Genomic DNA, 13,236 nt, shown 5'->3' with positions numbered 1-13,236 from the left:
TCAAGTAATTGGAGGTATCTAACAATTTGTTTAAATAAATTGGTCACACTATCTTGATTTATGGTTTCCTTCTAAGCTTAGACAGACTTTGCATGCTCTGAAACTAAATTTAGGGAAGATATCACTGCTTTGGTATAAATTGAGATGCCACAAGTACTTCAACACCACAGTAAGATCCTGGTTTGCTCACTTTTACAAAGAGTCTAAAAAAAAAGCACAGGGATGTCAGCAAAATGCGGACACTGCTCCTGCTTATTCTTTGCTTTCTTAAGTCAACAGGAAGCTGCATGAGGGTGGGGAGTGCCAATCCCAGGCACGGGGAGCACCCTCTGGAGGGTAAAGTGGACAAAGTGTGCCTGGGAGCTTTGATTTGCAAGAGATTCTCCATCTCCCTGCAATCATCTTGGTGGGAGATGGCTGTGGCCATTAGTCAGGCTGGAATCATGGGATGTCCACAGTGAGGAGAAACAGGGAGGTTCTTAGGAGCTTCTGTCATGATGTTTCACTTCAGAAATGTTGATGCTGAACAAAAGTGTTGGAAGGAAAATGTCCACGTCAGGCTATGCAGGAACCCCCCCCGGCATGGGATTAGGTGTCATTTCTGATAGAAGTGGAAAGGTGGTTTTTTTTGGTTTTCCTAAAATTAGATTTATTTTCTTACTGAAAATTATTACAGTTGTATCACCTGTGGTTTCCTACTATTTTATCTCTATTGAGCCTATGTTAATTTTAAAGATAATGAATTATTTAATGCATCTTTTATGGAAATCTAATTAAAGGAGTAACTTTATTTTTTCCAGTGACAGCCATAATTAATAACATTCTTGCTCTTTTATTTTGCAAGTTATGCAAATTCCTGGGGAAAAATCATCATTGACTATTAATTCTTAGGAAACTAAAATTCATTCTTGCATCAGAGGGAATCTCTACAGAGTGACCACCCCTACATTTTACCCTTTCATGGACAAAAGCTGAATATTTACCCCTTTTGTGTAGAAGAATACTGGCATGCCGGCGTCCATTCCCGTTCTCGACGTAGCAGGAATAATTTCCTAGGTCTGCCTCTTCGACTGAGTCCAGAATCAATGAGATGGAAACCTCCTGTTCCCCGAGATGTTCCTTGAGAACCCTGAGAAAAAAAGCAACCATCTTGCTGTTCTGCTTGTACCACAGTGAAGCTTTAGATAATCATGACATAAAAATGCTACTTACAACTCACAAATCTCTGGCTTCAAATTTGGTTATGGTTTGATGCAATCTTAATTTAATTATATCACGCCCTTTTCTTCCTCACTTCTAATGAGGAGGTTTGGCTTTGTAAATGTTAATGAGAGCTGCAGTTCATTGTCTTTTTTAAGCAGAATGATATGCACATGGATAACATAGCATTGCACACTTTGATGGAGGCCCTGATCCATGAAGTCTTGGAACGGCAGAAGAGAGAAAATTGGAAACAGTCATTCTAGGGGCTTAGAGTCACACCAGGAGTCTGGGCCAAACACAACATTTGTCCTTTTTATGAGGCTCTTCAACATGCCACTCAGAAACAATGTGTTCATACCACAGTCTGAGAGATAATTTCTAGAATGCATTATAAAATTTGGTAATGCTTTATCAAACAGTAGGAAGAACTGCTATATCAGGTGATGCTAGTTCATACAAATTATAAAGAAAAAGCTCCCGGTGTAAGAGTCCACCTGTCTTCTTATTACTTTCTTTCCCTCTTAACAAGACCATCAGTGGCTTCAGAAACTCAGGAAAGAAAATGACAGATTATTCCAAGCCTGACAAATGAAGTGCAAATGAGCTTTTCTGCTTCTCGCTCCACAAAACAAGAAAGTTGTAACAGGTTTCTTGCCACTTTATTTTTGTCTGTCATCAGACAGCCAAATCATTGGCTAAAGGACTTGGGAAAGATTTAAACACAAAATAGAGCTGATCTTATCATCACGTGCCATTCAATGTACTGGTCTTGACTTTTATAGAATAAACTTGAAGCGCACTGGGGTGAAATACACTTCCTTTTTGCCTGTATCTGGGGATGATGACCTTGAAAGTCTCTGCAGTCTTCTTGATTTTGCTAATTGTGGTTATATTGTGTATAATTTATTTTTCTTGGGTTTTATTCCTCTATGTCTCATTTTCATTACAATTATTATTAATAATATATGTTTACTATTATAATTAGTATCATTGTTATCTCTTACTTTGTCTCAATTATTAAACTGTTCTTATCTCAACCCACAAGTCTTATTCTGGTACTTCTCCCCACCTTAGAGGGATAACAGGAGAGTGAGTGAGGGGCTGTGTGGAACTTACTTGCTGGCTGAGGTTAAGCCATGACCTGCACACTAAGAATTGCCTGAATTTCTGAGTATTAATTTCTATGATACATAGAAGCAGTGATATTCACACATACAGAGTTATAAATGAAAAAGGAATCTCTTCAGATCCAAGCGGATACTCCATATTGGTAGGATTTAGTATGCTATGTCAAGCATGTAATTCTCAATACGAATCCACTTTTGTCCTTAATTTCTAAATGAGGCAGCACTTTTAGGAGCAGTAGAAGTACATGGCATGAATTTCCAGATCCTTTCCAAAACAAGTACTTCAGCAGATACAAGCAGCCCACATAACAGGATGCTTGGCTCTCACAAGCTTTATAACATCCCAGGAAACTCGGGGTTTTTTGGTGAAGAAATCAAAACATTCCAAAAGGGAAGTCAAATTTCACCATTTATTTAAGGCTTCATTTAAAGCTTGAAAAACCTTAAATCAAAACATTCCAAAAGGGAAGTCAAATTTCACCATTTATTTAAGGCTTCATTTAAAGCTTGAAAATACTTAATTGAGCTGATTTTCTCAATATACTTATTTTTCATAATTTCATCTTACAAAGTGCCTTCATGGCTGATTTTGAGGATTGTTACATTTTGAAAAAGTCACTAAGTAAATTCCAGCTGATCAACACTACAGCTCTCTTTGGGTAACTATTCTGCGTTTTCAAGTCTCCGATATCAGATTTGGCTGAGGAGGGCATTTTTCTGTTCTCTACTGATGGATGTTGAAAAAACAAAGATCAGACCCAATATGCTTCTTTAGTTAGCCTGTGATAAGAAGTATAACATTAACTAAAAAAAATATAGAGAAAAAAAGAAAAAAACCTTTCTCTTTTACCTAATGTCACTTTCCCAGACTCGACTATCATCCAAATCTTCAATAAACTTCTCCCCTTTCATCCAGTAGATTAAAGGACTGACGTCTCCACTGTATCCAAAGAAAGCTCTGCAGGTTAGATTAGCAGAACTGCCTGTTGCAAAGAATGTAAGAAAATACGTTCATTTCAAAATTTAATATAAGTTTCTTTTAAAAACCAAAATATTCAGAAAGCTCCTCAATTTCCAGCTGCTGTTGAAAGTTTCCAAGAGTATCTGCTTGTCTTTACACTAGGTTTAATACATTTTCTGAAAATAAATACACTAAAAATGAAATTAAATTATATGTAAAAACAGGATTATTTTTTAAAATATGTTTTCTGTTTGGTAAGGATATCAGAAACTATGTCTTTTCAAAATAACCTAACTTAACAAAATATTTTTATGTTTCCTCTGAAAAAGATAAAAGTTAGGTAAAATAGACGTGCAATCACTGTGTTAGTTCAGCCTTGCAATGGTTTGTGCCAGGAGGCTGGTATATTCCTGTAGAGTTCCATTCCCAAGGGATATCTGTAGAAAGACATGTGCTCATTTTAAACTACTTTAGCAGGAAAGTTTTATGCATTGACACTTGAAAAAAACCCACATATGAACTAATTCTGAACATTATAAGTCATTAGAATGGTAAGAACCTTTAGCAAAACATGCAGCAGGGAGCAGAAATTTTATATATATGTACAGAATTACTTATTTAATCATTATAATGAGGATTTTAAAAACTAATATGCCGTTGCTTTGTTGATTTTCATTATGGCATCTTACATTGGGCTTGCACCACTTGTTTTTGGGCTTTATCTTAAGCACATACAGAGATTGAAATGGGAACTTGCACATTTTTGTGTGTTGAGAAGACTGGATAAAACAAGTGGACAGACAGAGCTGGAAATCTCCCATTCACTGCTGTAAAGAGATTTGTCTCAACACGCACCAACTCTTCTAAACTGCCATGAGCATTCCTTTAGGGGATAATTACACAGTAACTTAAGGAAGTGTTGGGATTTAAGAAGCAGTCTTTTCTCCCCTGAAGAGAGTATTTCCATGGGGTTCATATTACTGCCAAATTCATATTTTAGTGACACTTTCAGTTTTTGATTTTCAGACTTAAAAGCTGTCTGACCACAGCTCCTGGACAAAAAATAAGAAAAAAGCATTGTTAGCACTACTTCATCTGTACCAAGATGCCATAAATCCAGTTGGATTCAAATGATTTCCTCAAAAATATACTGTTTTGGGTCAGGACCTGGTCCTTCTAAAACATACAACATTAATATTTGAATAGCATATTTATTTTTAACATGAAAACAAATGCAGGATTCTGTGTGACAAGAAGACAATTATCAAATAAATGTCTTACAAATGACTCCTGTCTGGCTTGAACTCTCACATCCATGCCATGAAAAGTACAGAATCAAATGTTTGTGTTCCAAATGTGCAACCTCAAGGCAAGTACCATCTCTTCTACTTTCACAATCTGTTTTGGAACTATAGGAACTCATTTCCCTTTAGTCATTTCCAGAAGGTTTTGTTGCTACCTTACCTTTTGCAAGCAATGTCAGCTAAGGAGACAGGACTGAAACTGGGATGGAGAGAAGGGTCATATTCATAATCCATAAAGTATGAAATGGAATCTCTGAATAATGAGAAATTTTATTAATCTCACATATTCAAGAGCAAAGTTGCCAAATGTAAGATGAGTATCTTCAGTGAGAGGGCAAAAACTCTCTAAAGACGAGCATAGCTCCTGTTTTCACACCCAGGGAATGGTGGTCAGACCACCTCCCTGGAAACTCAATTTCTCAATCTCTTCATGGCTCAAGAAGTGCAATTTGGAATCACTGGGGGAAAGATTTTTTTCAGTCTTGAAGCTATTTGCAGGGAATGAGATGAGCATGGGGACATCACTTAACGTGGGTCAAGTGCATGAAAGCCTGTAATGGAACATGATCAGTGTCTTGGTTCCTTGCCACACTGTCCTGGGTTGACGTTATGATGCTTGTATCCCCAGTTGTCTGTTCTGTTTATGCAGGATATTGAGTTCTGCACCTTTAAGGCTGTTTCTGAGAGCTAAGGGGGGAGAAGAAGCGTGGGGTTTGTTTGCAGACACTGCACTTGCTCTCCTGCATTCTCTCTCATGGACTGTGCTGTCTGCAGCATAGAGAGCAGGGAGAGCTCTCCTTTGCTGTTAGTTAGGTTTTTTTAGGTAGCTCAGGGAGAGAAGTTCCCCGGAGTGTGGTTTTTCTTTTTCTTGGAACTGATCAGCCCTGCTCTGAGCTGAAAACCCAAAAAAACCCCACCTGGAGCTCACACCTGTGGCCCACTGGGGCCCGGAATGTGGCATTTGCCGGTGCAGAAGGGACTCATAAGAGACTGAGCAAGCCAAGCTACACCCACAGCAAGGACTTTCTGAGTTTGCCATCTCTTCAGAACAGCGAGAGGTTTTATTGTTTAATATTACTCTTTTTTCTATGCTTGTGAATATTTTACTTGTGAAATAAACAGGTGGGGTTTTTTTGTTGTTGTTTTTTTGTTTGTTCCCCCTCCCCCCTCCCCCCCCCCATTTTTCTCCAAGGAAATCTTTTCCTGAACCAGCTGGGGGAGGAGCCTCTTGAATTTTGCTTTCTAGAGGGAACCCAATCAGAGCTTTCCTTCCAGATTTGCCCTAACAGGATACATGCAAACCCAGGTCCTTATAGCAACTGCATTGCAGTTATATACCAAGTGGAGGGTGGGGTTGTTTGGGATTTGCTCTTGTTTTGGTTTTGCATTAAAATTTGAAACTTGAACTTGTGAAAATGAAAATATAAAACCTTAAAGTATGATGAATATCTTGTCCACAGTGGAATCCTTGCGCTCTTGAAATGGGAGAAGATATCTGCACATCTAAACCCAAAGCAGGCTTCTGTGGTAATTGGACAACCCCTCTGGCAATATCTACCAGACATAGAGAGAAGTGTGCTACCTAATGCATCACTGTCACTTCTTGGGTTTTTTCCAGAGCTTTCCTACAAAGCCAAGGCTTGGTTGAAACTTTATGGCTTTTAAGAGCTGGCAAGATCACAGCTAGAGACTGTAACTTCTGGCCAATTTATCCACAATTCACAGAGATTAGACACCACAGGTGCTGAACCATCAAAGCTCTCCAGGCTCCAGCAGCTAACAGGTACCCCTGAGAGATGATTTTTGCTCTGAGTGGGCTTCTGAGCCTTTTATAGATGAATATTATGAGCATAGATTTGTTTTTTAAAAATAAACATGTTCTGATAAGGGCAAAAACTGTCAAAAAAGTTTTTAAGATTAAGGTTGCTTTCCTCATTAAATTCTTAAGGAAGTTTTCCCCCTAAATAAAACATGCAAACATATCTTTAAGCATAGAATCTGAAGTTTCCATTCAACATAAAATAGTTGCAACTGAGAAATAAATTAGGAAGAATGTAATGCCACTTAGTAGTGCTGTGTTGATTGCAGTTACTCAGGGAAGGCCATTAGCATGCTGGGGCTTCAGCTATAAATTACCTGTACTGTCTATCTTGACCAATCTTCACAATAAGGCAGTGGGATGTTCATTAGCTGGCCATCAAGGAAGATTCAGTGATCAGCTAATGACCAGCTGTGACCATTAATAAGGGAGCCTGTTACTCCAGGACTCACAGATCCTTGCAGAGGGCACGGAGCTCCCTGGGTGAAGCAAAGAGGCTTCCAGCTGCAGACACATGTAAATAAAGGCTGGCTGCAGGGCAGTGCTGTGAATGGACAGAGTATTTTGGGAGTTCATCTTGATCTCTACTCCAGAGCTGCTGTCATGAGAGTGAGTGACTGTGTGCTGCAGGAGGGGCTGGTGCTGTAGGAGGGGCTGCATTTTTCCCTGGAAATTTACCTTTGAGATGAACAGACAGACAATCTCTATTTTGGCACCGAGCAGCTTCTCTGCATGGACAATCTATTTTTAAAAGTCTACAGATCTGTAGAAAACTTGTAACATATAATAAACATAAGAGCTGCTTTGCTTCATCTTTAAGGTATGAACAACCTGTCAATCAGTTAATAGAAATCCCTCACAGTTAACCTGAGGCAACTATTTCTCTTCATGTGTTTTCTGTACGAAGAAAAATTAGAGAAGAGATCTGAAAGTCATAAAAGTTTCATGAAAGGATATATAATGCTTTCTATGCCATCAGTTTAATTTTTTCTGTAAATGCTGGATTACTACAGCTTTATAGTTTGTTTCTGGAGGATTTAATTTCATGTTTTAAATTTACTAAATGTTTTCAATTAAATTACTAGGGAAATTCATCTATTTCTGTCTCCTTTGCTGTAAGATATAAATTCAAGCTACATCCTAGGTAAACTGCTTTGTTTTGGTTTGTGTTTGTTTGTTGTGTTTTTTTTTTGTTTTCTTTTGCATTTTTTAATGGACTCTGGAAAAATCCAGTGGGATCAGAATAGAATAATTAAGTGAAACGTAGAGTGTTGCTATTTTTATTGGCATCCTCTCAAAACAACAAACAGAAAAATCAAAACAACTTAAAGAAAGGCTAAAGAGAAAAATAACACCTTTGAGTTCTCAGTATAATTGTAATTTTTTTAACTGCGAAATAATGCAGTAAAGACATGCAAGAGAACACATAAGCAGTAAATTCAACTGCATTCTTCTCCATCACCTTTTTATTTCTGATGAATATGCTCTTACAGCATTGAGTTTATTTTCGTAAAAATTTCAATCTATAGCACTACATGTTCCTGCTGCTCACTGTGATAGTCACACTGTCAGCTCAAGCCAAGTGGGTTCAACTTTAATGACTCAAAACCTCTTTGCCATCCAAACTGAGACCCGTTTTTGTTGCACAGTACGCTTCCAAGTACAGCAGAATGCAAGAAGGGATCACAAAAAGGTGTGCTTCCTTGAAACCAGCAAATATCTTGAGCAGAACAACGCAAATTTTGTGTTCATTTTCACCAATTGTCAATATTTGGGGCTCTTTACAAACTACTGCTATGGGAGCCTATACCCAGCAGAGGGCAGTGCCTAACCTCCAAACATTATTTGAAAAATAAAAGGAAATTCCTAGTGAATAACTTCTCATTAAAAACATCAACCTGCTAAGGACATGCGAGTTGTAATTAGGAAATTGTGAATGTTTTGTGACTGCTGAAATGCCATCTTGTATGGTCAGCTGAGATTCCACTTGCACTGTTACTCGTAGAAGTTACCATAGAGCATGAGAGCACCTCCCTCACCTTTGTTTTGACAGGTTCTTCAGTGACGGGCAACAATTTTTTGTTGGCAGAAACCATAAAAATCAGAAGTGCTCTGCAACCCCTTTATAGAAGATTTCTCAAAGGCGTATTATGAAAGTGTTTGAGAGCCCTGCTCAACAGCTAGCAATATTGAGGGCCAAAAGACTGAAAATGTTAGGTGCACTGAAATGTGGGACTTTCTTAAACCGTGCAATGTAAGCCATTTATACAACTTATGTACAGGAAATACTTAGGCAATACCTATACACCTACAAATGTGCCATTTATTTGTAATGCTAGCGTCTCAAAAGGAAATTATAAAAACGTCAAGACAGATGCAATCAAAATCTCCCACACAGGAATTAAATATTATTCTTTCCATTCACATTAGAGAAAAAATACTGCCAAAATATCAGTCTTTCAAGTGGAGGGCTGTGAAAGCTGGTAAGTCCCTAGGTGTGCAGATCAGCATTGAAAGAAACAAGTCAATGACCCCACTTGTTTTGTCAATGTCATCTGACAAGGCCAGCAGGCAGGTAAGTAGAAGCTGCTCTCATTTTCAGAGAAGTCTTTTGTCCTAAAACAATTCAACAGTGTTTGAAAGCCTTCATGTAAATGTGATTAAGAAAAAAAAAAATAAAAGAAATATGAAGTACCACATAGTTTCCAGCTGTGTGACTTGATCCTATGATCATCTACCCTTGATCTGTAAGGATCCTCTTAGAAGAAGGTGAACTGCAGAGACTTCTCTGGATTCCTTCCTTGCATGCACAAAACACCACCTATTGCTATCTGCCCTCCAGTTTCCATACCTATGATTGAATCTTGGTATCTTGTACTCCCTTAACATAATGTAAATGTCCTGCTGCGTGTTTCATATAGCAAGTTAGGAAAAATTTAAAAAACAAATGAACAAAAAAAAAATCAAAACAAACCAAGCAAAACCAATTAATTTTTTCTAAAATATAACTGCAACCTTGGAATTGCAAAATCCTAATCTCATCACTGAGTAGCAGTTTTTTCAAGTTTTTGGCAAAAAAGGTTTTGCATCCATACAATTGGGAAGATCCAATGTGCAAATGCCCTGTATTTTGAGTTCAGTAGATGTAATTTTGAGAGGGTTGGACATAATCATTCCACTAAGTGTCATCATGCAAGCATCATACAAAGTGCTGAATGTGATTACACAGCTATATTTCTTCATTAATAGGCCTGTCCATATTTTGCTGAGCTGCAGAGTGGAATTTTGATTGCATTGGAATCTAAATCACATTTTGAGTACATCCTCCAGGCCACAATGGTGTAAACTTAGAATAAACACTACCATTTCTCCGCAAAAAAACCCCAAAAAACAAAACCAAATCCACCAAAAAACAAACCTAAACAAAAAACAGAAAACCACCACCACCACCACAACAACAAACAAATCAGCAGGAAGTTCTCAACAAGACCAGAGAGAAATTGTAGTTTTTTAACTTTTACAGAATTTGTAAATATCACTATTTAGGGGAGAGGTAAAACAAATCGCTTCCTTCAATTTCTGATTTTCTTTTTTTAATTAGAAATAAAAAATCAAAAGCCTAATTCTCGTTCATTGGATTTTTTTTTTTTTTTTTAACTAAGCAGATAGTCCTGTTCACCATGGAGCTGAACTGCTCCACCTATTCAGGGTTACCCATTACCATATAAAAAGCCCTTTGCCTTCCAGGGCTTCCATCTGCTGAAATACAGTTCAACAGCAGGACCCCTAAAGGAGGTGTCTGTATGTTCCTGCTGATATGTTCCTGTTGATATGTTCCTGCAATCAACCCTAAGATACTGGAGTCTGCAACACTTCATAGGGTGCTGAACTCCAACATATATAGTGAGATCTAAGATTAACCTATGAGTATAAAAATTTCATAGTGGGCTTCTTCATAGCTTGTGAAGGAAAAGAAACCCAAATCCTTTCTGCTTTGAATGTGCTCTTTAGCAGCCCTGGACTGCTGGACTGTCAGAGAGAGTCAACGAAGACAGCAACCGCCAGAGCAGATTGCAGAAAATAAAGTGAAGTATGGGACTTGGGACTCAAAATGTCCAGAACATCTCTCAGGTGCACAGACTGTCAAACTTGCTCTCATTTCACAAGAGGTAACAAAACCCCTGAACCAATAATCTTGATTTTCCTAACAGCAAGCCTCTTCTCTTGATAGATGGTAATGTCAGGCTGATAAATTAGCTGTTCAGCAACTATTTTTCACTCCTTCCTCTTCAGAAGTAGAGTCTGGAGTGGGAGACAACTATCACATGCATAAAGCAAGTATTGCTAAAGAAAAGGAAAGCCACTGCAATTGTTTTAAAAACTTGACTTAAATTTTACTCTAGAAGCTTATATTTTCTGGTTTTTTTTAGCAAATGCATTTATAAACACTTTTTTACTGTGCCTTCTCTGTGAGATCAAAGGACAGTTTGTTTTTTAAAAGCCTAGCTGTTTTTAAATATAAGTTACAAGAAAATATCCTAGGTAACAAAATATCTCAAATTGAAAAAAAAGGGAAAAAGGTGGCTCTAAATGTCAAACTTTACATGTTTGTTACCTCTTACAGACTTGTGTCTTGGGAACTTTAAATCTATTCATGTCATGCACAGCTTAATATTGTTAAGTGTTACGTTTCTGGGTTCTGTTTAAACCCCATTGCCTTTGATTATGGTGTTGTGGTTTTTTTGTTTTAATGATGTTATGTGGTAAAAAATATAAAAAACCAACCTTATCTGACAGCTCAAAGTTCCCATTGCACAAAGGCGTCCAAAAGGGCTCCCATAAGGACTGCATGGCCTCTTCCTGTTCCTGAAAATTGTCCCCAAGTCCCACACCCAGGGCTGCCACGGCCCCTCAACAGTCACTGACCTCCAGAAAGGCATTGTGCCTTTAGCTTTGTGAAGTCCTGCTCTGAGTCATATTTTGGAAAACTCCTAGAAAAACAGAGTGTTTTCCTGCTTAAGACCTTCACATCACAGAGAGTTTACATTAGGAAAAAAAAAAAAAAAAGAAAAAAAAAAGAAGAAAAAAATCAATGTATGTCCTTCTGGCAAAGAATATTTACTAGAGAAATGCAATAGGACCTATAAGCTCCTGGAGTTCTGTAGGTGATTCTGGGTCTCAAGAAACTACAAAGCTAGAATAATTTCTCTACTAGTTAGGAAAGACAGTTTCAAGCCATTACAGTTCTCACTACATGTTTCTCCATCCCAAACAGAATCCAGAGGTAAAGCAGCAGCAGGCTCAAAGAGGGACTTCAGGGGCTCCCTGTCAGAACACAGCTGTTTCTGGACATTTTTGCTGAGGAAATACTTGAATAACACACAACAGCACAGCTCCCTTTCCATTTTATTTTGTTTATTTTGCTTGTGAAAACTCTAAATATCATTGCCTTTTTTTTTTCTTTCTTTTTTTTTTTTTTTTTTTGAACCTGAAGAGTGTTGTTCCAGCAGATAAGAGAATTCAAATGTCTTACTGTGGAGGTTTTTTTACTAAATCCTGTTTTCCTCTTCTTTCTGAACAGATTATTGTGGGTTTGCTTTGGTCTCTTGTGGGTGCTAGCCCATGTCAAAAAACTCTGCTCATTAATCATCACAGCCAGTACCTTCCCCCAGCCTCCCTCTCAGGTGCACTGCACAATATGTTCTGTGGAAAGAATAGCAGATGATGTTCTGGATTCTAGATAATGATAAATAATATACTTATTTTGCAAACAACCTAGTATGTCAGATCACACTTAAATGTAAATATCAACAATCTTAAGGAACAGCCTTATCAATTCAAATTAAATACAAATTCAACTTCTTGTGGGTCTTTCAGCTCCTAAGTGCTCACACAGTTGAAATCTTTGGGCACAGAATTTAACAAACAGCATTAGAAAATGTATTTTACTGGAATGTCTTATAATAGCTTCTCTTTAACTGCTTTGGAGAGAGGGACTGGAGTGTTCATATCATCATTAGGTAATTTGAGCGTATACATCAAATTCTCAGCTTTGGAGTCACACATATATACTAAATAATAAACTGTGGGTTTATTTTCTATTGGTCAGCCTGACTATTCTTTTCCTCTCTTTGCACTTTCTTCTTAACAAGTCTACCACAGACTGAGTAGGCTGCAGGGAATTATTTGGGTGAGGAGGTATTCTGAAAAAATGGTGTAGGGATGGGCTGCATATGAAAGATTAAAAAAAATAAAATACAGTCATTGAAAATAACATGCACAGTGTCACCTGCACCTGGGTTTGTATTAAGGAAACTGGGACTCCAACATGCACACAACAAGTAAACACTCTATTTCCCTCTGATGGTATTTCTCTTCAGCACACACAGAGCAAACATCACCAGTTCTAAGATTTTCATGAATTAATCTTTCTGTCAGATTAGATCTTATGATGGAAAATATCATTTGGAAAATGACTAGTTTGGCAAACATTAGAATGGGGAAAACTACTGCTCCCATGAAGCAATGTGGCACAACAGGATAAATCCAATTGAAATAAACCTTATGTATTATGTAAATCAAAATACTTCAATTTGGTTCTAAAATATGTGACACCACTAGTCTGTTCCAATTTTCACCAGGAAAGCCATTAAGAACCACTGAAAATTGGAGCCCTGATTAAATGAACCTGCTGATTTCTTAGAAAACAGATAAATAAAATCAGCACCAACTTTCAGTTTACTGCAGTAAAGCCTCTGATGGTAGAAAGGAATTTTAAGTTTATTCATACTGGCTTTTTTCTACTTGAACAAAAGAATGAAA

General features: G+C 37.6%; 1 protein-coding gene and 1 long non-coding RNA gene across 3 annotated transcripts in view; one reads left to right on the top strand and one right to left on the bottom strand.

The window, feature by feature from the left end:
* Nucleotides 1–13,236, bottom strand: part of IL1RAPL1 (interleukin 1 receptor accessory protein like 1) — a 678,979-nt gene that overhangs the window by 24,127 nt on the left and 641,616 nt on the right. For both annotated transcript variants that reach the window (XM_066176970.1, XM_066176971.1), the window contains 2 exons: nt 3,181–3,313; nt 984–1,129 (listed from right to left, as the gene is read on the bottom strand). In XM_066176970.1, coding sequence (XP_066033067.1) covers nt 984–1,129; nt 3,181–3,313 — 279 coding nt within the window. The remainder of the gene's footprint in view (nt 1–983; nt 1,130–3,180; nt 3,314–13,236) is intronic.
* On the top strand, nt 5,627–7,552 carry LOC136286110 (uncharacterized). Its single transcript, XR_010719766.1, has 3 exons — nt 5,627–5,717; nt 6,056–6,122; nt 6,214–7,552. It is a non-coding gene; the product is annotated as an uncharacterized lncRNA (long non-coding RNA).

The sequence above is a fragment of the Chamaea fasciata genome, unplaced genomic scaffold, assembly GCF_029207755.1.
Source record: "Chamaea fasciata isolate MVZ Bird 193981 ecotype frontalis unplaced genomic scaffold, bChaFas1.0.hap1 SCAF_2, whole genome shotgun sequence".
Lineage (NCBI taxonomy): Eukaryota > Metazoa > Chordata > Aves > Passeriformes > Sylviidae > Chamaea > Chamaea fasciata.
Note: the sequence above shows the minus strand (reverse complement) of the source record. Positions and strands in the feature narration are given on the sequence as shown.